This window comes from Maylandia zebra, linkage group LG3 (genome assembly GCF_041146795.1).
Source record: "Maylandia zebra isolate NMK-2024a linkage group LG3, Mzebra_GT3a, whole genome shotgun sequence".
NCBI lineage: Eukaryota > Metazoa > Chordata > Actinopteri > Cichliformes > Cichlidae > Maylandia > Maylandia zebra.
This window is the reverse complement of record NC_135169.1, coordinates 15,829,604-15,854,429: the sequence shown is the minus strand read 5'-3', so window position 1 is coordinate 15,854,429 and position 24,826 is coordinate 15,829,604. Positions and strand designations below refer to the sequence as shown.

Below are 24,826 nucleotides of genomic sequence, written 5' to 3'. Positions count from 1 at the left end.
AACAAAATAAAAGATTTGTCTTTCAGAAGTACACATGTCACATGACTGTGTACAAACATATTGCCTGCCAGGTAGTTATCATTCATGAGCTTGGAAACTTACAGGCCTGAATTATGACAGCTTTCATTTTACCATTAGCATATTTTTCAAAAGCTAGGGCTTTTTCAGGCAGGCTATAGTGCTTTTGGATCCCAAACTTTACAGATAATTATTTACCTGTAGTGACGTCATTTTTTCAGAAAATGTATTTTTTTCCTATAGAGCATTTACAAAGATATGTTGGTGTTTTTTTTTAAATTTATGTTTGAGTTTATGCCTTTCTGTATAGTTCCTGTGATGTTAAGAACTCAAATTAAACTGTTGGAAATAGTTTATTTTGATGCACATGCTATTTCTTTCTTCTTTTTTTTTCTTTGCAAATTTGCATTAAAATATTTTTTTCCTGCAGTATATAAAATTTGGTGTATTTCAAAAATAAAACTATGAAGACACTCAAAATAAATTTCCTGTGGTTGGAAACTATTTTGTGCAACTTTTTTGCATTTACAGTTTTAAGGGATATACCTCCAAAATTTCTCTAACTAGAAATATGTGTAAAAAACAAAACAAAATCATTTTCATTCTTTTTGTAGTTTATTGCACTTTTTTGAAATTTATGTAATTACTATGGACTTAATGCATGCATATTATTACAATGTGGGATATAACGGTTGTGTTAATGTATAACACCTCGAAATACTCCCAAAAATGGCTCTGGGAGCCGTGCTTTTTATTTTTCTTTCTCTCACCCTCTTTCTCTCGCATTTTTTTTCTGCTTCACTCCGCACGTGAGCCTTGTGCTTGCGCTGGGCAGAGGGGGGAGAGGCGGTAGTTACTAGTGATGGGATTTCCGCCTCTTTTTAGAGAACCGGCTCTTTCGGCTCCCAACCGTCTCTTCAGGTTGTTTTGTTGCAAAAAGACTTACTAATATATGTTTGAAAACAAAACAAAACGTGGTTTTATTTATATATTGTGGCAGAGAAATCTTAGCAAAGAAGCTCTATGGAAAGTTGGAGCTTGTTGTTTGACCCCAAGCTGATAGGGGGGGCTCTTTATTAAACACACTTGCTGATGCTACACTGTGCTTCGAGCCTGATTAACAGCATAACAGAACTCACTTATGGTACTGCATTCATTCTATAAAACAATAACTGTGACTTTGAACCACAGTACAAACATAACAGTCAAGATAACACTTAAAAGTAGCGTAACCATAAACAATAAAACAACATCTAAACAGTAGCATGTGTCCCAAGGCATGATGGGAGAGAACTAGCTGCTCCCCCAACACGCCACAATATGTTTATATATAAATATATATGGTGGCCCCTAGAGACAAAGCATGTACAAACTCCAAAAGGTGTTTTGGAGTTTGTACGTGCGTTGTCTCTAGGGGTCACCGTAAATATACTTTTATTTATTCACTCCACATAAAATTTAATAAATAAATCATATAATACAAAAACCAACTATTCACATTTCAACTTTTAACTATTTAAATTTTCAGCTTTTTCCTTTTAAACATATTTAAAGTGAAACAACACAAAACACTTCAAACCACAACACAATTAAATATAAATTAAAATATGAAAACAAAAAGAAGATGCACATTCTCTGTCATATGGGCCTGCATGAATAAACCTTCTGAATCCTTTATCACCCGCAACTGCAAATAGTTGTGGATGATTACTATACCTTTCTAATGTGACGTTGTTGTCCCTGACTCTTTCTCTCTCTTTTCCTCCCGCTCTGTTCCTGTGCTACAGCGAGTGTAACTACCGCCCCTCCGCATTCTTCCCAGCGCAAAGCACAAGGCTCGCGTGCGGAGTGAAGCAGAAAAAAAGTGCGAGAGAGAGGGTGAGAGAAAGAAGAAAAGAAAACCCCACGGCTCCTATGGAAGAAATATAGTATCATCAGAATTCAAGTATTTTTAGACATTGAATTTATGACACTGAATTTTTATCCTCCAAATTTCCCTGCAGAAATATTCACCTGCAAAAAATTCACTTGCAAAAATTCACCTGAAAAAAATTCACCTGCAAAAAATTCACCTGAAAAAAATTCACCTTTAGGAGACACGCTGCTGGCTAACGGTGTCATGTGATCAAACAGCGTAATTTAATTGGCTGAGAGCCGCTCGACTCGATCTAGTGCTGATTGCTCTGGCTTGGGTCATTCAAGTTCATCACTTTTGCAGTTGAATTTTTGCAGGTGAATTTTTTGCAGGTGAATTTTTTTCAGGTGAATTTTTTTCAGGTGAATTTTTGCAGATGAATTTTTGTAGGTGAATTTTTTGCAGGTGAATTTTTGCAGGTGAATATTTTTGCAGGGAAATTTGGAGGATAAAAATTCAGTGTCATAAATTCAATGTCTAAAAATACTATATTTCTTCCATAGGCTCCCAATAAGGCGAAGGTTTATTCATGCAGGCCTATATGACAGAGAATGTGCATCTTCTTTTAGTTTTTGATGGCTGAAAATTCCTCCAATTTAATAAAGGAAAAACTGAAGTTCTCTTATGTGCTCCTGACAGGCATGTACCTAAGATAATGAATGCTCTTGGTCCCCTTTCAACATTTGTGAAATCGTCTATCAGGAATCTAGGGTTAATTTTTGACCCGGCTCTCACTTTGGGTGTTCATGGAACCTAGGGGTAACATTTGATTCTGCTCTTACCCTGGATGTTCACGTCAAATCTCTGGTTCAGTCCTCCATCCATCCATTTTCAACCGCTTATCCGAGGCCGGGTCGCGGGGGCAGCAGCCTAAGCAAAGAGGCCCAGACCTCCCTCTCCCCAGCCACCTCCTCCAGCTTATCCGGGGGAATACCAAGGCGTTCCCAGGCCAGCCGAGAGATATAATCTCTCCAGCGTGTCCTGGGTCTTCCCCGGGGCCTCCTCCCGGTGGGACATGCCTGGAACACCTCACCCAGGAGGCGCCCAGGGGGCATCCTTGTCAGATGCCCGAACCACCTCAGCTGACTCCTTTCGATGTGGAGCAGCAGCGGCTCTACTCTGAGCCCCTCCCGGATGGCCGAACTTCTCACCCTATCTCTAAGGGAGAGGCCAGCCACCCTTCGGAGGAAGCTCATTTCCGCCGCTTGTATCCGCGATCTCGTTCTTTCGGTCACTACCCACAGCTCGTGGCCATAGGTGAGGGTAGGGACGTAGATCGACCGGTAAATTGAGAGCTTCGCTTTTACACTCAGCTCCCTCTTCACCACGACGGACCGGTGCAGCGTCCGCATTACAGCAGCTGCAGCCCCAATCCTCTGTCAATCTCCGGCTCCCTTCTCCCATCACAAGACCCCGAGATACTTGAACTCCTCCACTTGGGGCAGGAACTCATCCCCGACCCGGAGAGGGCACTCCACCCTTTTCCGGCTGAGAACCATGGCCTCAGATTTGGAGGTGCTGATCCTCATTCCCGCTGCTTCGCACTCGGCTGCGAACCGTTCCAGTGCGAGCTGGAGGCCCTCACCTGATGAAGCCAACAGAACCACATCATCCGCAAAAATCAGAGATGAGATTCTGAGGCCACCAAAGCGAAAGCCCTCCGCCACTTGGCTGCGCCTAGAAATCCTGTCCATAAAAATTATGAACAGAACCGGAGACAAAGGGCAGCCCTGGCGGAGCCCATCACCCACCGGGAACGAGTCCGACTTATTGCCGGCAATGCGAACCAAGCTCCTGCAACGGTTGTATAGGGATCGAATGGCCCGTAGCAATGGGCCAGACACCCCATACTCCCGCAGCACCTCCCACAGGACACCCCGAGGGACACGGTCGAATGCCTTCTCCAAGTCCACAAAACACATGTAGACTGGTTGGGCAAACTCCCATGCGCCCTCAAGTACCCTCGAGAGGATAAAGAGCTGGTCCAGTGTTCCGCGACCAGGACGAAAACCGCATTGTTCCTCCTGTATCCGAGGTTCGACTAGCGGACGAACTCTCCTTTCCAGCACCCTGGCATAGACTTTCCCAGGGAGGCTGAGGAGTGTGATCCCCCTGTAGTTGGAACACACCCTCCGGTCCCCCTTCTTAAAGATGGGGACCACCACCCCGGTCTGCCAGTCCACAGGTACTGCCCCTGATCTCCACGCAACATTGCAGAGGCGTGTCAACCAGGACAGCCCTACAACGTCCAGAGCCTTCAGGAACTCGGGGCGGACCTCGTCAACACCAGGGGCTCTGCCACCAAGGAGTTGTTTAACTGCCTCAGTGACCTCGCCCCCGGAAATTGGCGGGTCATTCCCCTCATCCCCAGACTCTGCTTCCTCCTCGGAAGACGTGTCAGTGGGATTAAGGAGGTCCTCGAAGTATTCCTTCCACCGCCTGACAATTTTCTCAGTCGACGTCAACAGCGCTCCACCAGCACTATACACAGTGCAGGTAGAGCACCGCTTTCCCCTCCTGAGACGCCTGACGGTTTGCCAGAATCTCTTCGAGGCAGTCCGAAAGTCTTTTTCCATGGCCTCTCCGAACTCCTCCCACACCCGAATTTTTGCTTCAGCCACTGCCCGAGCCGCATTCCGCTTGGCCTGTCGATACCTGTCGGCTGCCTCCGGAGTCCCACAGGCTAACCAAGCCAGATAGGACTCTTCTTCAGCCTGGTGGCTCCCTTCACCTCTGGTGTCCACCATTTGGTTCGGGGATTACCACCACGGCAGGCACCAACCACCCTGCGGCCGCAGCTCAATGCAGCAGCTTCGGCAATGGAGACGCTGAACATGGTCCATTCGGACTCAATGTCCCCAGTCTCCCTCGGAATGCTGTTGAAGCTCTGCCGGAGGTGTGCGTTGAAGATCTCACGGACTGGGGCCTCTGCTAGACGTTCCCAGCACACCCTCACTACGCGTTTAGGTGTACCAGGTCTGTCCAGTGTCCTCCCCCGCCACCTGATCCAACTCACCACCAGGTGGTGATCAGTTGACAGCTCAGCCCCTCTCTTTACCCGAGTGTCCAGAACATATGGTCGCAGGTCTGGTGATACGATTACAAAATCGATCATCGACCTACGGCCTAGAGTGTCCTGGTGCCACGTGCACTTATGGACACTCTTATGTTCGAACAGGGTGTTCGTTATGGACAAACTGTGATTAGCACAGAAGTCCAATAACAAAGCACCGCTCGGGTTCAGATCAGGGAGGCCGTTCCTCCCAATCACGCCCCTCCAGGTCTCGCTGTCGTTACCCACGTGAGTCTCCAGGTGGAGCACCTTCCAGCACCCCCCCCCCCCCCCCCCCCCCCCCCAGGGACTCTAAGAAGGCTGGGTACTCTGAACTGCCACTCGGCGCATAAGCGCAGATGACAGTCAGGTCCCGTTCCCCGACCCTAAGGCGCAGGGAACAAACCCTCTCGTCCACCGGGAAAAACCCCAACATACCGGCAGCAAGCCGAGGGGATATTAGAATACCCACCCCAGCCCGCCGCCTCTCACCAGGGGCAACTCCAGACTGAGACAGAGTCCAGCCCCTCTCCAGGAGACTGGTTCCAGAGCCCAAGCCATGCGTAGAGGTGAGCCCAACTATATCTAGCCGGTACCTCTCAACCTCACGCACTAACTCAGGCTCCTTCCCCACCAGAGAGGTGACATTCCATGTCCCTATTGCCAGTCTTGGCAGCCGGGGGTCAGTCCGCCAGGGCCTCCGCTCCTGGCCGCCACCCGACACACAATGCACCCGACCCCTATGGCGCCTCCTGCGGGTGGTGGGCCTGCGGGAGGATGGGCCCATGTCTCCTCTTCGGGCTGTGCCCGGCCGGGCCCCATGGACTAAGGCCCGGCCACCAGGCGCTCGCCCTCGAGCACCCTCCCCGGGCCTGGCCAGGGCGGGGCCCCGGTAACCCTATCCCGGGCAGGGTAAACTGTTCCCTCGATGTCCTTTTCATAAGGGTCTTCTGAATCGCTTTTTGTCTGGTCCCTCACCCAGGACCAATTTGCCATGGGAGACCCTACCAGGGGGCAAAAGCCCCCAGACAACATAGCCCCCGGGATCCCTGGGACACACAAACCCCTCCACCACGATAAGGTAGCGATTCAAGGAGGAGAGGTTCAGTCCTGCTTTTATCAATTAAGAAACATTTCTAAATTAAGCCCTGTTGTGTCACGCACTGAAATAGAGATTGTTATACATGCATTCATTTCATCATGATTGGACTATTGTAATTCACTGTTTAACATGTCTAAGCAAAAACTCCCTGGAGCGTTTGCAGATTGTTTAAAACACAGTAGCAAGACTTCTGACCAAATACTCAAAGTACTCACATGTGACACTGTTGCTAATACAGCTGCATTGGCTGCCCATTGAATTCACAGTCCATTTTAAGATTTTGGTTCTGACCTTTTCAGCTTTTCATGGACAAGCACCAGCCTATATCATTGAACCTTTACAGCTCTACGTCCCTGAGGTCATGTGATCAGGGCCTTCTTGTTATTCAGCTTACAAGGCTGAGAACTAAGGGTCCTAGACTGTGGAGCTATCTCCCACTGAGCTTAAGATCTGTGGACTCAGTAGTTTCTTTTAAAAGACAACTAAAAACAAAAATGCAGTTTTTAGAATTGCATTTTTATTAACTGTCGTCTGTTTTTGTTTTATACTTTGTTATCTCTATGTGAAGCACTTTGCAATATTTTATCTAGAAGGATGCTATATAAATAAAATTTTACTTACTTACTTGCTGGTTGCTTTTTTTAGAAAAAAAGTCATTAACCCTTTAAAACTGGTCGGAGCGGGCACGCTCCGTTTTGCACAACTACTTTTAAATCCCGGTAGCTCTGCAACCACGTAAGCTAGCGCAATAATTTTTTTCCCATATGAAACCGGAGGAGTTGTACTTACATCTTATGCCATCAGCTTGTCCTAGGTCACAGTTTCTTTCCACATATAGTTTTGCATCCCCGACGAGTCCCCAGGCAGCACGGTGGTTAGCACTGTTGCCGCACAGCAAGAAGTCCCGAGTTCAATTTCACCATCAGGCCGGGGTCTTTCTGTGTGGAGTTTTCATGTTCTCCCCGTGTTTGATGATTCTTGCAATTGAATGTCCGAATGATTTAACTTACCCTGACCCTTTTATTCCTCCCCACAATTGTGAGATTAACTATATGTGTCAGCTCCAAAGGTCCATCATTCTCTAACACAGTGATGTGATCGTGCAGCTGACTTCTCCTTAAACATCTCCTACCTGTGTTTTTCTTTTCTTTTTTTGTCTTTGTATTTATGGAAAGTAAAAGGGATATGACTTTAGTTAAAAAAAGCATGCTGTTGTTATTTTTCTTCCTTTCCTTTTTTTAATAGGAAAGGATTAGTACTTAGCTGCTGCTACAGAGGCTGCCTGACACTGCTTAATTTGAATGAACACCTGCTTTTGATCACAGGCTATTTGAATATGGTCAGATGTAATGGAGTGAAGGAAACGTAGACATTAAAAAACTCTAACACTACTCTTTCCACATTGTTGACAGCCCAAACTGCATGTTACCTGTCACATAAGTCACTAAGTCTAAACCAGTTGCATTCTTTACACAAATTCTTTGTTAGTTTTAGGTTGAGTTAGTTAGTTTAGTTTTAGTAAAAATAAGAATTCTGTTTTAATATGGTTTGATAATACACATGTACCCTGTGATATGACTCTGTGTTCCAAAGGCTAGAGTATAATTTGCTGCTTGATTTGCATTAAGTGCCACCTACTGAGTCATGCAAAAAGCTCCTATCACTCTGCTGCTGTGTGAACTACCCAGTGTGAGTACCCAGAAGCATCGCTGCACATTTAGTGTAAAGAGCAATCAATCAGTTTGGAGACGCAAGCCAGAGGAAACAATTCAGCCAAAAAGGTGCTTTTTAATGTATTTTATTATAGTGAGAACTTCATTTAAAATGCCTTATTTGGTTATTTAATCTGTTATTTATCTTTTTAAAACTAATTATAAATTGAATATTAGGGGCTATGCAATTAACTCATTCCTTCTAAAGGCAGACAATAGACACTTGTCCATACATGAATCTATGTTGCCTATACACCCCTAATATGTAAAAAAAAAAAAGCTATCCACTGCACAAATGTTTTTGTGTTGGTTTTCTGTGATTAAATCAGACTTGATTAGGAGAATCTAAGAACACTGACTATGATTACATAAGTATATGCTATCATAAGAGAGACAGTATATTTTATGTTTGAACATATATTCATATAGAGAGTCAATCTTCTGTAATAACATAGATACTGGCTCTGACTATTTAAATTTTATTCAGTGTGAACAAACCAACAACTTAATGATATTGCAGATAACAATGATAATGATCAGCTCTATGTTTTTATCACAAGCTTTGTTGGTAGATTTTTTCCAGTGTCAATAATTCTTTTCATTTTGGTTTTGTATTAAAAAGTCAGTTAACATTTAAGATTATATGTCCTGTAAAATTCCTTTTAAAAAATATTTCAGGAAGCAGTTTATTACTCACACTTTCGCTCCCAAAGATATAGTAACTGATCTATGACTGTCTAGGAGTACATTTTCTTGATAAGATGCATTTTAATTGTGAACTGTCGATCCCTCCCCTGTTTGTCCCTATAATTGTTTTTGTTTTTTTTCATCAGACCTACAGGAGATATGTCACTTAACACCACCTCCAACAATTTTCTGGACTATTTCTGTTCCACAAATGCAAATTCATCCCAAATGGTTCCCTTCTATACAGTGAGAATCATCCTCCTCCTCACTCTCTCTGTCATCATCTTTTATATTGGTCACCAAAGATGGCGGCAGCAGCGCTCCTTTAAAACAGCAAGCCACTCTGACATCTTCACCTACCACATGGCTGCTATGGAGCTGATCTGGGTCTTAGCATGTTTGATCATGTTTTGTGGTGCATACACTAATCACTTAGTGAGTGAGACTGTGGGATCATATGCCAGTAGCATTGCTTATTATGGAGAAATACTTTTCCACCTCCTGACCTGTGTAGAACGTTATATGGCTGTTGTTCATCCCATCACCTACATGAGTCTAAGGAATGCCCGTGGGGTCAGGATCAGAAACATCAGCATTGGCTGTGTTTGGCTGCTGAGTTTAGGACTGTCAGGTGTTAAAGTTTTATTACCCTCTAACTACAAACCTGCCCCATTGTTCTTTGTTTTGGCTCTCTCCATAATAATCATAACTTTCTGCAGCCTCTCTGTTCTGTGTGTGTTGATTCGCCCAAGGCCAGGGGAAGGGGGTGGGGAAAAGGAGATGGTTGACCAATCAAAGCTGAGAGCTTTCTACACCATCATGGCTATAACCTGTGCTGTGTGGCTGTGGGTTGTTGGGGTGCTTTTATTTAATGCTCTCAACATGTCACGTCTAGTGAGCAGCACTGCCCTGTGCTCAGCATTGATGTACATGATCTGGTTTAATTTTCCAAATTGTTTGGTGTTACCTCTGCTGTTTCTGCATAGAGCAGGAAAACTCTCATGTTGAATTTGAGTACAACAGAGAGATGTAAATGATTTATATAATATGCTAAAATGTTTGGAAATGTTTCAGTTTGGATGGATGGATGGATCATACATGATCATAAAATTTTTACGTTTCCTTTTCTAAAAGAAAAGCTTATTTGCAGAACACAAAAGGTTGTTCTGCATTTGTGCACACTAATTAAGTTTGATGTAGCAGTGCTACTTTCATTGTTTTGTTAATCCAACATTTGAGAGTTATGGACCACTGAAAAGTGCAGCAGAGTAACTTCCATGTAAAACAGAGTCTTGGAGAAGATGAACCTAAATTTTGAAGCTCTATTTCAACAGCTGCTCACAAAAGAAAGAGATTATAAGATACATGTTGGGTCCATCACTTGTTATTTTACTAGATGTGAAATCATAGACATCCTCAGCTCTTATAGTTATCTCACCCTTTTGATAAAGATTGTGGATTGAAGTGATTGTTAAGCACATTGCTTTCATTCTTATTTGAATTGGGGAAAATGGACAAAATTATTTGCCTTCCAAATGTTTCATTTCCCTTACAGAATAACGGTTGCTGGCCATGCAAATGACAGCACAAATCACCTTTATTGTTTGTACAATTTTTGTATGTGCTTTGTGTGTATGTACGTACAATTCATTGTTGTCCAATTGTAGTCGGCAGGATGCTTTAAAGTTAAAGTGTATGCTCATGTTAGGTCTAGCAGGCAGTAATCATTCAGTTAATCTCTGTAGTATTCATAAGTTTGAAAACTAATATGACTGAACTTTTACTTCATCATTAACAGAATGGTACACAATTGTATCATAATCGCCAGCTAGAGATAATCAAGACAGGTTGTAGTTCTTTTAGGTCTATGCTGGCATTAGGTATTTTCTGTTCTGCAGCAGATTGCCCTCTAGTGGTTGTTATTGTGTATTTTTTACACTGCAAGATCTAGCCAGAGGCAGTTTCACTTCTGTTAATCTGTTGCCATCCATGCCTTCACAAGTTGATAAACGGCATCATCTGTAAGTAATATTGTTTGTTATCACTGAGACGACTTGTGTGCATTATTATTTGTTGTGAAGGCGTGATATAGTTTGTAGTTTGTATTTAATTTGAATGCATGTATAACCTAAGCTAGTAAGTTTAAGCTAGCTCATATGCCATGAGGTTTCTTTAACATTTTGATCATGAGCGTGATTTCATTTGATGTTTTATTCGGGCACTCACTAAGCAGATAAATATAGTGTTCTTATATTTTTGAATATGTGTTTGTTATATTTTATATTGATGCAACATTTTTATTGGTTTATTTCTGGTTTTGTCAACAGTTTCACACTTTTTCCTTATTAAATCATCCAACTCAACACATCGGCCTGTTCCTTTGATTTTGATGAGGAGAGTGTTTAGCTGTCTGTATAGCTGAGTCTATGTTCATGAGGACAACACTTAGTCAGGACAGAAAAAGGTCCTTTAGGGAATTTTAGCTGAACTGTAAGAACACATACATGACAAAATGAAATTGGGCATTAATTGTTCATGTTATTAACCTTTTGCATAATTAATAGGGTGTAGCTCCTATATATTTCTGTTCACATTCAGATTTTGTAATATAGTAAAAAGTTATAGCAACAAGTTTGTTTGTATGTTTGACTATGTTGATTAGGTTCATTAGGTTTAGCTGAGATGTGCAGCATCTCCATGATGCCAGTTAAAAATCATTTCATTATCAGTATATTATTTAAATTTACAGTACTGTGCAAAAGTTTAAGACAGGTGAGAAAAAATGCCGTAAACAAAGAATGCTTTCAAAAATGGAAGTGTTAATTGTTTATTTTCATCAATCAACAAAATGCAGTGAATGAACAAAAGATAAATCTAAAACAAATGAATATTTGGTGTGACCACCCTTTGCCTTCAAAACAGCATCTATTCTTCTAGGCACACTTGCACCCAGTCTTTGAAGGAACTCGACTGGTAGGTTGTTCCAAACATCTTGGAGAACTTACGACAGATCTTCTGTGGATGGATGCTTTCTCACATCCTTCGGTGTCTTCATGTAATCCCAGACACACTTGATGATGTTGAGATCAGAGCTCTGTTGGGGCCATACCATAACTTCCAGTACTTATTGTTCTTCTTTTTGCTCTAGATAATTTATGCTCTAGATAAGCATCAGGGCAACTACAAGCCTAATCTTAAAAGTAGAGATAGTGTCTGTCTCCCGAATCCAAACTGGAAGCTGGTTCCACAGAAGAGGGGTCGGAAAACTGAAGGCTCTCCCTCCCATTCTACTTTTAAATACTCTAGGAACAACAAGTAGGCCTGCAGAGCGAGAGCGAAGTGCTCTAATGGGGTGATATGGTACTACAAGGTCATTAAGATAAGATGGGGCCTGATTATTTAAGACCTTGTATGTGAGGAGCAGGATTTTGAATTCGATTCTGGATTTAACAGGAAGCCAATGAAGGGAAGCCAAAACAGGAGAAATATGCTTTCTAGTCCCTGTCAGGACTCTTGCTGCAGCATTTTGGATTAACTGAAGGCTTTTCAGCGAGTATTTTGGACATCCTGTCTTCACACAGAGACTGCTGGTGTCCTTCTACAGAGCCAACATCGAGAGTGTACTAACCTATTGCATATGCATCTGCTGCACAGTGGACCAGAGGAAATCACTCCAAAGGATCATTAACACCGCCCAAAAGATCACTGGCTGCCCTCTCCCCACACTGGAAGATCTACACAATACTCACTGTCTTAAAAAAGCCCAAAACATTATAAAATATACCTCACATCCTGGCCACTCCCTGTTTAAACTGTTGCCCTCAGGCAGAGAGCACTCAGTGTAAGGACAAATAGACTCAAACACAACTCTTAGACTCAAACACAGCTTTTATCCAACTGTAATAACATGCCTGAATGCTGCTACAAAAAAATGTCCATCACGCCACTCAGCACTTCAAGTATTCTATTTATTTTATTTATTGAATTTTATTGTAAAACTTTTTTCCACTCTGATTTTAATTTTTTTGTATGAACTTAGATCAATTTGTTCTAATATAGTATGCCAAAATGAAAAAATAACTCCAAGTTTTTAAAGGTGAAATATGGAGGTAAAATCAAAAGTAGTCAAAAACGGTCAATTATACCCTGGATCCCAGAGGGTTAAAAAGCATTTTAATGATGGCATTGAGATTAATGTCAAAGATGCCCACTGCTCCCTTCAATTTTCTCTTGTTGCTACCTTGATTCCATTTTTCTTTTTCTTTTTTTTACACAGAGTCAATGAGTTTCCTTCTTAAACCATATTTTCTCTTGCATCATGGTGATGGTGATTATTCTTCTGCATCTAGTGGGAGTCCTTCACTGTGGGAAAATTGAAGCTTTTTTCCCCTTCTTCTCTTAGATAGTGATCTGAAACACTGTGGGTAACTTGAATGCAACGCAGCTTCTTTGAAAACTGTTTTTGTTTAGCATCGCTTTCGCTGCAGAAAGAAACCACACAGTAGAACATCCCATGCTCACTGTCAGTTGTCCACACAGCATCATGGATGTCACAGCTCTGTGCATCAGACTGTGTAAGTGTCTATTTCCACATGAAAAATAAGCTTCAGCTTATTTATTAATCATTATAGTCACAATTCAATAACAGCAATTATTAAATTCCAAAGACTTAATAGTTAATTTTTCTCAACAAATTTTTGTACCAATTACGAGATTTTATAATACATTTGTTAGCAGCTGTAGGAATTTTTGTAAGTTGTAGCTGTTTTTGATTTCTTCAGTGATGACTCATGATCCTGCTGTGTTCACATGATCAAAAAGTTGGTGAGTGTCATAAGTTTCCTCATTGAACAGAATCAACCTTTTGGGATAATTAATCATGGTGAACAAAGACAGCAACAGTGTATTGAATATTGTTTTATCCAGACTGTTATACAAAATGCATCCAACACATTCAAAAGTAATTTCTATCATCTTGTGCTATTTGTGCTTAGATCTGGTCCACTTCTCAGCCTTAGAAACAACACTGATGGCAGATTCGAAAAAAAAATGCCATGTCATCACCAACTACTGTTTTGATTGGCAGGGTAACATGTAAGAGCTATTTGCACTAATAAAGAGTAATACTCAGACCATTATCTTTACTGTTTAAAGTTAAAATGTCCACAATTTAGACTTTAATTGCAGAATATTTTATTAGAGATATAAATTCCACAATCAATTCACAGGTTCAAAGTTTGGACTTCCACTACCCCTTTTAGTGTCCCTGCTAGAATTTTCCCCTCTTTTCACCTCGAGTCTTCTGAACTGCTCATCTCACAGAAGACAAAGGGGAAGAACCCAAAATCTCTTTTATACCCAATGTTCCCTCTAAGCTGCGCACGTGCGCAATTGCGCACTGCTGGCACGGTCTCTGCGCACAGAAAACTTGCGTTGCGCACAAAAAAATCTAACCTGAATTGAAATTAAAACTTCAACAATTCTGTTTTGCAGTGTTAGTCAGTGGCTGCTCCGTATGGGATTAGAACGATGCCACCTTATCCCATAGTCCAGCCAATAATGCGATTCACATTCGTATATACGCAGCTAATCAACGTTGTTGACAGGCTATCAGAATCAGAATCAGAATCAGAATACTTTATTGATCCCTGGGAGAAATTATTTTTTGTTACAGTGCTCCATTTTAAACCAACATTAAGACAAGACAGACAATACGCTAACTAAGAATAGTACAATATATACATATATATACATACATACATACATAAGTCACTTATAAATAAATATTTGGAAAAGAAACATGTGTAGTTGTAGCAGCAAACAGTGTGTTAAGTGGATGCGTTGTACAGGGAGATGGCCACAGGCAGGAATGATTTCCTGTGTCGTTCAGTGGTGCTTTTCGGTAATCTCAGTCTCTCACTGAACGAGCTCCTGTGACTGACCAGCATGTCATGGAGTGGGTGGGAGGTGTTATCCAACATTGTCTTTATCTTGGACAGCATCCGCCTCTCCGACACCACCTTGAGGGAGTCCAGCTCCATCCCCACAACATTGCTGGCCTTACGGATCAGTTTATTAAGTCTGTTGGCATCTGCGACCCTCAGCCTGCTCCCCCAGCATGCAACAGCATAGAGGATCGCACTGGCCACCACAGACTCATAGAAAATCCTCAGCATTTTCTGGCAGATGTTGAAGGACCTCAGTCGCCTCAAAAAATAGAGACGACTCTGGCCCTTCCTGTAAAGTGCTGTGGTGTTTTTAGCCCAGTCCAGTTTATTGTCAATGTGTACTCCAAGGTATTTATAGTCCTCCACAATGTCAACACTGACCCCCTGGATTGAAACAGGGGTCAAGTGTTTCCTGGTCTTCCTGAAGTCCACGATCAGTTCCTTGGTCTTTGCCACGTTGAGCTGCAGATGATTCTGCTCACACCACGTGACAAAGGAGTCGACCACAGCCCGGTACTCTGTCTCATCATCCCTGCTGATGCATCCAACCACCGCAGAGTCATCAGAAAACTTCTGAAGATGGCAGGTCTCTGTGCAGTGGCTGAAGTCTGTGGTGTAGAGGGTGAAGAGGAAGGGGGAGAGGACAGTCCCCTGTGGTGCCCCTGTGTTGCTAATCACCTTGTCAGACACACACTGTGGGAGACGTACATATTGTGGTCTTCCTGTCAGGTAATCAACAATCCAGCGTACTATGACAGCGTCCTTATGTGCCGACACCGGTGTTTTAGCTAGCAAAGTGGCGTGGCTGATGTGGAGTGAAGCCACGTTAATGACAACGTGTACAACCATTGGAGATGTGAGCAGGACAGACGGAACAACTGATGGAGAAAGTGTGGACTTTATACCAGTTTTTAAATTGTGTTGATAGGCCACGTAAAACCAGAGTTATGATAAAAATATCTGCAATGTTTGGTTTTCTTCCTGAATACTGTCGTTGTTTATATTTACTACGGGAAGAAACGGTCTATAAGAAAAAACGCTCGAAAGAGCTTTCCGCCTGTGAGCAAAAACAAAACCAAAAACACCCCCACCCTTCCCTATTGGTCGAAAAAAGTACCATGTCGACCAATCAAAAAATGATATGGCAACATGGCATCTAGTTGTTAAGAAACGGGGGGAAGTTTTAGGAGTGACGGCAGTGTTTTGAGATGTGAGATGTGAGAGATTTGCAACATTGCGCAAATCTTATGTAGTTAGTGTGTAGTGTAGTCAATAGTTTTGTTGTGTGTGTCAGAAAAATGAGGCGACTGCTGAATGTTACAGGTTTTACAGGAGTGATACATCTCCTGTTGTCAGGCCTGCAGGTATCAGGCTTGTGATGTTCTCCTTTATGTGGACAGAAATTATTTTTGGAGTGGCACAAAGGATTTGTATGGCATCAAATTTGATGCAGAACACCTGATTGTTCTGTAAATAGTTTGAAATGTTTATTTAAAAAAAACACCTTGGCTGCATTAAAAAAAAAATAGCTTCAAAAAACTTTGTTGTTTGCCAAACTCAGTTACTTTTTTGAAGAAGTAACTATATAATTAATTGCCCAACATTGGTCATTATATACTGTATTTTGCAGACAGAGTTACAGGACTCTCTCCCAGACCACAGACTCATACTCATAATACAAGTCAGAGCTTTATAAAAATAAAAAAAAATAAAAAAGAAGAAAGTTGTGTTTTCAAAATTTGAGTTCAAGTTATTTTTACTTCCAATAGTGTTAACATACTACACAGGTCAATGACTACATTTTTGTTTTACATTTTCATTGTAAGTGGGGCTAAAGCAGTTAATCAAAAGTAGTCTAACATAAATGTAAATGCTGTGATTTGATTATCTTAATAAATCATGTAACTTGGATGGATTCAATGCTGGCATGACCACAGTGCACACGTCTGATGTCGCTCACAGTGGTCCAAGGGATCGCTCAGGGAGTTTGTGTGTTCGCTCAGACACGTGAAAAATTAGAGGGAACATTGTTTATACCCCATTTTTTACCTGCTCACCCTTTCTCCCCTTTCTCATACTGGGCGTCACATCTTCACATTTTGGACATCCAATCAAGTGGTTGATATTTTATCACCCTATGTCCACCTTATCTGTCACTCTCTGTCTCTCTGAATTATAATATGATTTAACACAAAGTTTGTACTTTTAAACTTTAAAATCAATTCATTACATTTCCTTTGTTTTTCTTAACATTCTTTAGCACATTTTCACATGAAAATTTATTGTAACATAATTCAAACACAGAGGAATACTTTCACATCTTTAAACTCTGTTAATTCACTTTTTAAAAATGACTTATTTTATTAAACTTCTTTTATTAAATCATACATTTTGTAGTCAGATATTTTCTTAAATTAGTGGCCCCAGGCTGTCACTTTCACCCCCCCATCCTGCACCACACACCCACACACACACCAAGGTCAGACTCTTGGTGAGGAATTAGACACAAAACTGTAAAGGTTGAAGTTGCTCATGAGCACTTACACACCACCACAAAACTCAGACATTAAAACAGTTATTTCCATTAATCAAACTTTGTTTCTCATTGAAATAGTGATCTAATATTGATCAAACTTATATTTTGATTCATCTTTGATTAAAATTAAAAAAGCTTTATTATGAGGAAATAGAGGGAAAGCTCCGTTTTAGAACTTTGATGACTTTTAGGCTTTTAGTCTACACTAGTCCGGATAAATTTGAAAATGGCGTTTTCATCTTAAAACGCTCCGCGTCCACACTACCATTTTCAGTCGTTTTCACAGAGTTGTGAGTGCACATTGAAACGTCCAAAAACGTTGCGGCAAAATGTTGAGGAAAAGCACCAAGTTTTTTAAATGGACTAACAATTAGGTGGAGTTGTTGCTGCGAGTAACACAAAAGTACAAAGTTGCAAAAGCGAGTGGGAATTAAAGAATTTGAAGAAAAGCTATCTGGAGCATGTACAAACTGATATTAATCTTTAATAGAGCTGTCAAAATTGAGAGCAAACAAAACAACTGCTGTAACAACTGCCCTCCGCTGTCTTAGTTTAATTGGTCACATGACTGCATCACATGACTAAAATGCGTCATGGTTTTCAAAAAGGCTCCAGGTACGCTGTCCACACTGCGATGCGAAAACAACATTTTTAAATGTATCCGCTTTGAAGAACATCTTCAAAACGCTCCATTTTCCTTGACTGAAAACGCCGTCTCAGTGTGGACTGAAGGCCAAAACGGAGAGAAAAAGATGCGTTTTCAAACGAAAACGTATTAGTGTGACCTTGTGTGTGGCCTTACTCACATAAGTCTGAATATTAAGACCCTTTAATCTCTTTAATCTTTTAATCTCTCTCACCTCTGATCTAGCGATGACTGGGGGGGACTTTAGTCTCTTTCTACCACAGATCTCACAACAATACAATACATACAGCATATTTTCTTCTTTCTCTCACAGTGTAATTCTTACTTTCACACAGACAGAAGATTAAAAAGATTAAAAAATATTGATACATTTTATCATAACAACATCTCCTATGATAAAATACAGTCAAAATGTCTTGTTTAAGTGTATATAATATAAATTTAAAGCAAATAAATAAAGACATATCAGGTATCGCATCGCAAAATGACAGCAATGCAAAATCCACGTTTTATTTATCGTGTTACTCTGTTGCTTGCTGAGGAAAAAAGAAAAAAATAGGGTTAGGTTCACTACTGAAGACACTGGGAACATAAACTGAACACAACATGACAGTTTGTATGTGTGATTTTAGCATTGACATATTAAAGAAAAACTCATCCTGGGTTCTTACACACCGGTTCATTGTTTCTCGCTTGTTTCTCTGACAGTTTCTTCAAAATCTTTTTCATTTCTTTGTTTCTCTCTCAAGTGTTTAATAATTTGTTCCTTGTCTTTTTCTAACTTTCCCTTTCTTTCTGTCATCTGGATTATAATGTTCTCTGTTTCCTCCATTAGCTTTTCTGTCATCTTTAACAGTTCATCATGAACTTCCATTCTCTTTTCCAGGTCCTTTTCTTTATTTGTAAGCTTTTGCCTTTGTTTGCATTTATCCAAAGCCAAAGCTGGGATAGTCTCCAACATGATTTCTTTCTTCTCTGCCTTGTCCTCCTGAATCAGTGTGATGAGTTTTTCTCTCTGGTTCTTCAGAGATGTCTTCTGCTCCTTGAGTTTTTTAATGGTTTGTTGGACATGTTCTAAGTCTTCCTCATTGTTCTGAAACTCATCTTCAAGGCTTTTGTTTTCTGTTAGAATAAAATTGCAGGAAAAAAAATGTTTAAACCTAATATCGCTGAGAGCTAAAACACATACTTGGATGCTTCTTAAAACAAAACAAAACAAACAAACCAAAATATTTAAACTCTTCAAGACTATTAATTACTGTATAATATAATACTAATTTAAATTAAAAAATGAATAAAAACATGAAACAATCTTGATTAGAATGTATATCCACATACATATCAATATAAGGGTTAATATAAATACCCTGTATTTAACTGTATTTATCTACAAGTATGTAGATCATAGGGATAAAATTTTGGTAATTTCTATGTATTACACATGTGCTGGCAGTTCTAAATTACTATACCAGTATTAAAATGTAAATAAAAATAGATAGTTTGAAGCATTACTATTACATTAGAGAAGTGCTGCCAATTTTATTCAAAATCACATATCTATTCATACATATTTATACATATTTTTCACATTTTAATTTCCTTTCACTTTGTTGTTTATAGAAGTAAATGAGTGCGAACATGATATTTTGATGGCAATACATACAATCAGGATGAAGCACAAAAAGTTTTTTTTTTATTATTATTGTTGCTATAACAATAATTTTACAGTGGGTGATTTCCTCAAATATCTTTACCTATCCCCCCCCAAATGTCTCAGTCACAATAGAGGAAAATTTTTACACATTCAGCAGGTCGCTGGTTATATTCTTTTATAAAAGTAAAGTTGTTGAGAGCCTTCAATTTTGCTGGTAAACCGCTGCCCTGCAGCAATTACATTAACTGATCTTCAAAGCAACAATTATAAAGGCAATGAGATTACAAGATCATTGCTGTAATAATTTTGGTCATGCTGCAATCTCCATCCACTGTTTTCCCTAGGGTGCCTTTAACATTGTTGTTTATGTGTTTGTGTCATTTTTATTTGAATCACGTTTGTACTTCTTAGCCCTTTATTTTAAAGGCAGTTACACTAAAACAAGACATTAAAAAGGTCTGATGATAATTTGAGGTTGGGGTAAAAAGTACCATGAAGTTTGAACTTACTGGTTTTATTTTGTCCACACTTCCATATTAGGATTACTGCTGTCCCGACGCTTATTAAACAGACAGTCAAGTTGATGGTAATGTGAACAGCAGTATTAGACTGGACCATGAAGAGATCACCTGTGAATATAAGGAGACAAAATGTTCTAGATTCTACTTTCTGTAACTGAAAATTAATGTGAGTGATATAAAAAAAAAGGCATTTCTACCTGAAACATGGATGTGTGTCTCTTTGATTTGACTGATATTCTTCTGTTGAACTTTGCAGTTGAAGCTGTAGCTCTGTCCTTTCTCCACAGTCACTTTACTGCTGACAGCATAGAGCCCATCAGAACCTCTGACAATCTTTGTAGGTTCAACAGAAATGGGTTTTCCCTCACTGTACACCCACAACATCTGAGGCTCTGGATACCAGCCATTAGATTTACACTCTAACACCATTTTATTTTTGACATTAGTGAGTTCTATGACTGGTGAGGAAACTGAACCTGCAAAGAAAAGAAATAGTTACTGTTCGCCCAAATTTATCTCTGATCAATCTTAACTCACATTGTTCTTGTCCTAAGAGACTTATAGATTGGCCCAATGATATGTGAAATCAACATTGCCAATCTGGCAGGACAAAATTCGAATATTCTTATTTATTCCATTTGCTCCTGTCAAAATTCCTGTATATAGGCTGAAATTACTCTGTACCTATCCAAGTATTTCCTTTGTCAAATCAACGTTCCTCTGGTCCCTCTTGGTCGTTAAAAGGGCCTCCTTGGCTGTAGTGTTTTTATCATGGGGCCAACTCCCCCTCGGTTGGCTAAACGCCCATTTAGTGGGTGCACAAATCCCCTCCAATTATAAATACTGTTGGTTTTTGTTATGCACCTCTCTTATTTGTCCAGCTGTTCCATGTGCTACACTGGTCAGGTTGTGTACCCCTATGGCCAGAATACTAGATTGCCAATGATTCAGTAGGGATTCCCTCTTGTCAGTTTGTGTTGGTATGCTCAGTCCAAATATATGTTCAAGAAGCATTTTTTAGCCCAAATCAGAGCTGGTTTGGTTACCCAAAATAAATGCACTTCTATTCTCAACTCACATGTCTGTGATCCACTTTCTACTGGAGCTGACACAAGTGTTCCTTTATCCTACTTGTCATTCTGAGTGCCCTTTGATCCTCAATATCTATGTTGCTTAAAGTCTTTCTTCACATCTAAATTGCAAAGTGAAGAAATGAATCTAAATTAAATGAAACTTACCTACAGCAAGCGTCACCACACTTTCTGCATTAAATTTAGGTACAAGGCATTTGTATGTTCCTGCATCAGAGAGTTGCACTGTGGAGAGTTTCAATGAAACGTCTCCACACTGCAGTTTGTTGACAGAGAGTGATGTTCTTCCTGTGTACAAAGGATTCTTCTCAGTCAGAAGCTCCACACCCTCTCGCCTCACATAGACAGATCTAGGTTTGAGGTCCTTTCTGGACCAATCCACAGTCAGGTCAACAGCATCCACAGCAGGTTCCAGGTGGCATGGCAAAATGATGTCATCACCAATCATGGCCACTACTGGCTGAGTTGGACCAATCATCTGATGTTGACCTAATAAATTTAGGCACACAAACAAATTCTGCAGTTTTGTAATTCTGGAGACTTCATGAGTTTCCAAGATCAGGCTGAGTAAGATATGTAACTGATTTATTTAACGAAATCAACATAAACTGTTGCTGTAACAGTGTTTGTTTTCATGTTCTGTTAAAAACTACAGGTAAGTACTTTAAACTGTGGATTTTCTAAATGTTGGTGTGCAACTTACCACCACAAGATTGTGTTAAAAAAATGAGGATCACAACATGTTGCAAAACCAAGCGATGTCTATCCTTTATACCACTCATTCTAGATGTCTGCAAAAAAAAGGGCATATATCAAATCTGCAAAAACAACACACACACTCCAGCCCTGGAGAGCTGGTGTCATGCAGGTTTTATATGTGTCCTTGATCCAACACAGCTTATTTAAATGGCTAAATTACCTCCTCAACATGTCTTGAACCTCTCCAGGGTAATGAACTAATCATTTGAGTCGAGTGTGTTGACCCAGGGTGATATCTAAAACCTGCAGGAGACCAGCTCTCAAGGCCTGGAGTTCGACACCCCTGCACTAAGCCGTTCTCATGCTAAAATGCCCTTAAAAAATTCCATTATTTTAAAATAAAATTCTTAAAAGGTAATCATTTAAAATGTACTCCTCTCCAGACAAACAGTTACAAGACAGATCAATTGCATTGCAGGAAATATGGATATTCAGTTAAAAGACAAACTGGAAAATTATGACTTTTTCTTTGTGATGGTCCCCGTTCCTCACCGGCTGACTCTGTGTTTTGTTTGTTTTTTTCCTTTGTGCTCTCTCTCTCCTCTGCCAGGGCAGTGCTCATTATGGGCTCCTGTCCCTGGCCCACGCACCTGTGCTCACCGTCACACCTGCAGCCAATCCCAGCTGATTTGGAGCACTATTTATGATGGCGGACCTGTGTCATCCTTCACTGGATTGTTGAGCCATCAGCATCTGCCCTGGACCCGAGCACTTGTTGCAGGCAACTGAGTTTGCATATTTTGCTGTGAAGTACAGCCAGACTTTGACCGCTTCGCCTTGGGCATTTTTAATCTGTAGCTCTGCTCTAAAAGAACGTACGTACCTGGCCCCGCCTACTATCCTCGGAAACGTAAAATGATTGGCTAGAATCTAAAGTGTATCACAGCTCAGGAAAAAAAAGCACCGAAATAAAGCACCGAAATGTGCGCTGCTTTTCAGTCTGGTTACTACCAGGGACATAGCAAACACTGAAATTAATTTTTTTGCATGCAGCAATGAATTTTGTTCACTCAAGTTTAGCTTTTCTTCTTTCAAAATAAATTTCTCCTCAAAATGCAACACGTGTACTTGCAAATTCTTTTTACGTGGTCTCATTCTTTTTTTTACATGTGCTCAGAATAGTGGCAAAAAAATAATGCCATAGTTTTTGACAACAAATTTTAGTGTTTTGTTATGAAGTTCTTGTTAGTTTGTTCCCTGTCTCAAAAACAAACACACACACACAAACCGCACAAACCAAAGAAACAAAAAAAAGATAACGACTTACCACAGATGAAGACTCCAGACTATGACACAGTGATCCAAACTTTCACTGTCGAAGTGAAATGAGTCACTGAAGCTGAGCAGGAAGCAGGAACTAATGAGTCACTGCAAACCTGACATTCCTGTCTGATCAGTTTCTAGTGTTCCATCTATTAGATAAACACTGAGCACTATGAACACAGGGACAGTTACCTTTAATTGCATATATTTCATCAATCAGATCAGTACAGATCATGTGTAAAACAAAGATGAGCTCAAAATAGTTTCAGCAGTTTCTTATCACCTTCAATAAGGAGCTCATGTTGTTGGTAGCATTTGCACTTCATTCTCTCTGTAAACACAACAGCTCTAAAAGTTTTGAACGTATTCTGATAAAACTCTGTAGGCTGTAGAGCAGGATCATGTTATAACAATTCAATTAAAATCTGTCTGACATCCACCAAAATCAACTTTATGATTTGTTGGTGGAAAATTGACAAAAAGACTTAAAACCTAGAAACTACTATGCTTAAAAGTACGCTGTATAATGTCAACATTTATAAAGTATAAAGATTTAAATTATCATATCACATTTGACCTCTGACCTCTTCCTAAGTTTAACAGATCAACCTGGAAGTTAAAGTAAAAGGAGGCAGCACAGCTGGAACTCTGTGTGTTCAGGGCACAAATCATCGTTCATATGTCACTTCACTGTTGTGATCTTTGTAAAGAATCATTTTTACCTCTAACATTGTTCTTTTCATTCACAACTGCTGTTTGCAGAGGTCCGGTTCGCAGCTCTGTTGACATCACCACAGTTTTAGCAACGTTTGACTCTGAAAAAAAAAGTTTTTTAATTAATAACAGAGGCAGATAAAATACTACATGACGTATCAAATAATAATTTCTCTAAGAAGGCTTAAAAGAACTTTATATAATGTCAAATTACTCATTAAAATTAAAGCTAGAATAGCTCAGTGCGACATCATCAACAGTGAGTTAGATATTAAACATTTCCTGGAAGAACTCACCAACAACCAGCCGGATATCTGCAGATCTTTGCATGCTCTGTATCTCTGGGAGGAAACATCTGTATATTCCATCATCTGAGAGCTCCACCTTCCTGATCTTGAGCGATGCGTTGCAGCTTTTCAGGCCTTGAACAGCTCCGACCTCCCAGCGTACCTCCACATCTTCATGTTTACGTCCTCCTGGTTTTGGTGGTAACAGTACACATACATGTGCTGGCTTTGTGCATCTTTGGGGTCAGGAGGAAGGACCAGTCTCCACCATTCCACTGTCACCTCCTTGTCCTAAACTGGAGAGGCTGCACGTGACACGGCAGGATGACATCATCACCATGAATGGCCACGACTGGCTGAGATGAACCAATCACCTGAAGATAACCTGAGACACAGAGAGGAAGGGTGAAATATAAAATACCGTGTTTTTAGAACAGGGTGAAGCACAAATATTCACATATTCACTGAGCCTTCTGGCAGAGTCAAAGAGTCCTGCTACACATGTTCAAACACTCCTGCATATTTCATGTCATAGTGAAAATCTTCGTAACAAAGCATTAGAGGAGGTCATCACATGAAGAAAAAGCAGACAGACAGTGTTTTCAGAGTTCATCTAAGACACCAACAAACTGTCTGGTGATCCATTTCCACTCTGCAGTAATCCTTTCTGTTCTCCACTACGATATCACTATTATTTTGGATCACCAAACAGGACAAGAACAGACAACAGCAGACAGTGAGGTCTGCAGAAAACACCACTGCTGCTGAACTGACCTCAGATCAGGAAACAAGCAAGGAACATCACTGCAGAGCCATCATACCCTTAACACTGTAACAGCTCCTAACCTCTGGCCAAAAATGGTAGCACTTTCTATTACAGCGCAGTAATAAGGGGTAATAGTAGGGTAACAAGCAGGAAAC

General features: G+C 40.5%; 1 protein-coding gene across 4 annotated transcripts in view; it reads right to left on the bottom strand.

The window, feature by feature from the left end:
* Nucleotides 1-22,948, bottom strand: part of LOC101487469 (butyrophilin subfamily 3 member A2) — a 406,303-nt gene extending 383,355 nt beyond the window's left edge. Inside the window, exons 1-6 of one of the 4 annotated variants that reach the window (XM_076880176.1) lie at nt 21,586-21,753; nt 21,030-21,371; nt 19,989-20,267; nt 19,780-19,899; nt 18,292-18,738; nt 16,815-18,152 (exon numbers count right to left, since the gene is read on the bottom strand). In XM_076880176.1, coding sequence (XP_076736291.1) covers nt 18,296-18,738; nt 19,780-19,899; nt 19,989-20,267; nt 21,030-21,371; nt 21,586-21,691 — 1,290 coding nt within the window. In that variant the 5' untranslated portion in view covers nt 21,692-21,753 and the 3' untranslated portion in view covers nt 16,815-18,152; nt 18,292-18,295. Of the gene's footprint in view, nt 1-16,814; nt 18,739-19,779; nt 19,900-19,988; nt 20,268-21,029; nt 21,372-21,585; nt 21,754-22,908 lie in introns of those variants that run through there. The other 3 variants (XM_076880171.1, XM_076880172.1, XM_076880166.1) reach the window with 3 other exon arrangements.
* Nucleotides 22,949-24,826: the final 1,878 nt, after the last annotated feature.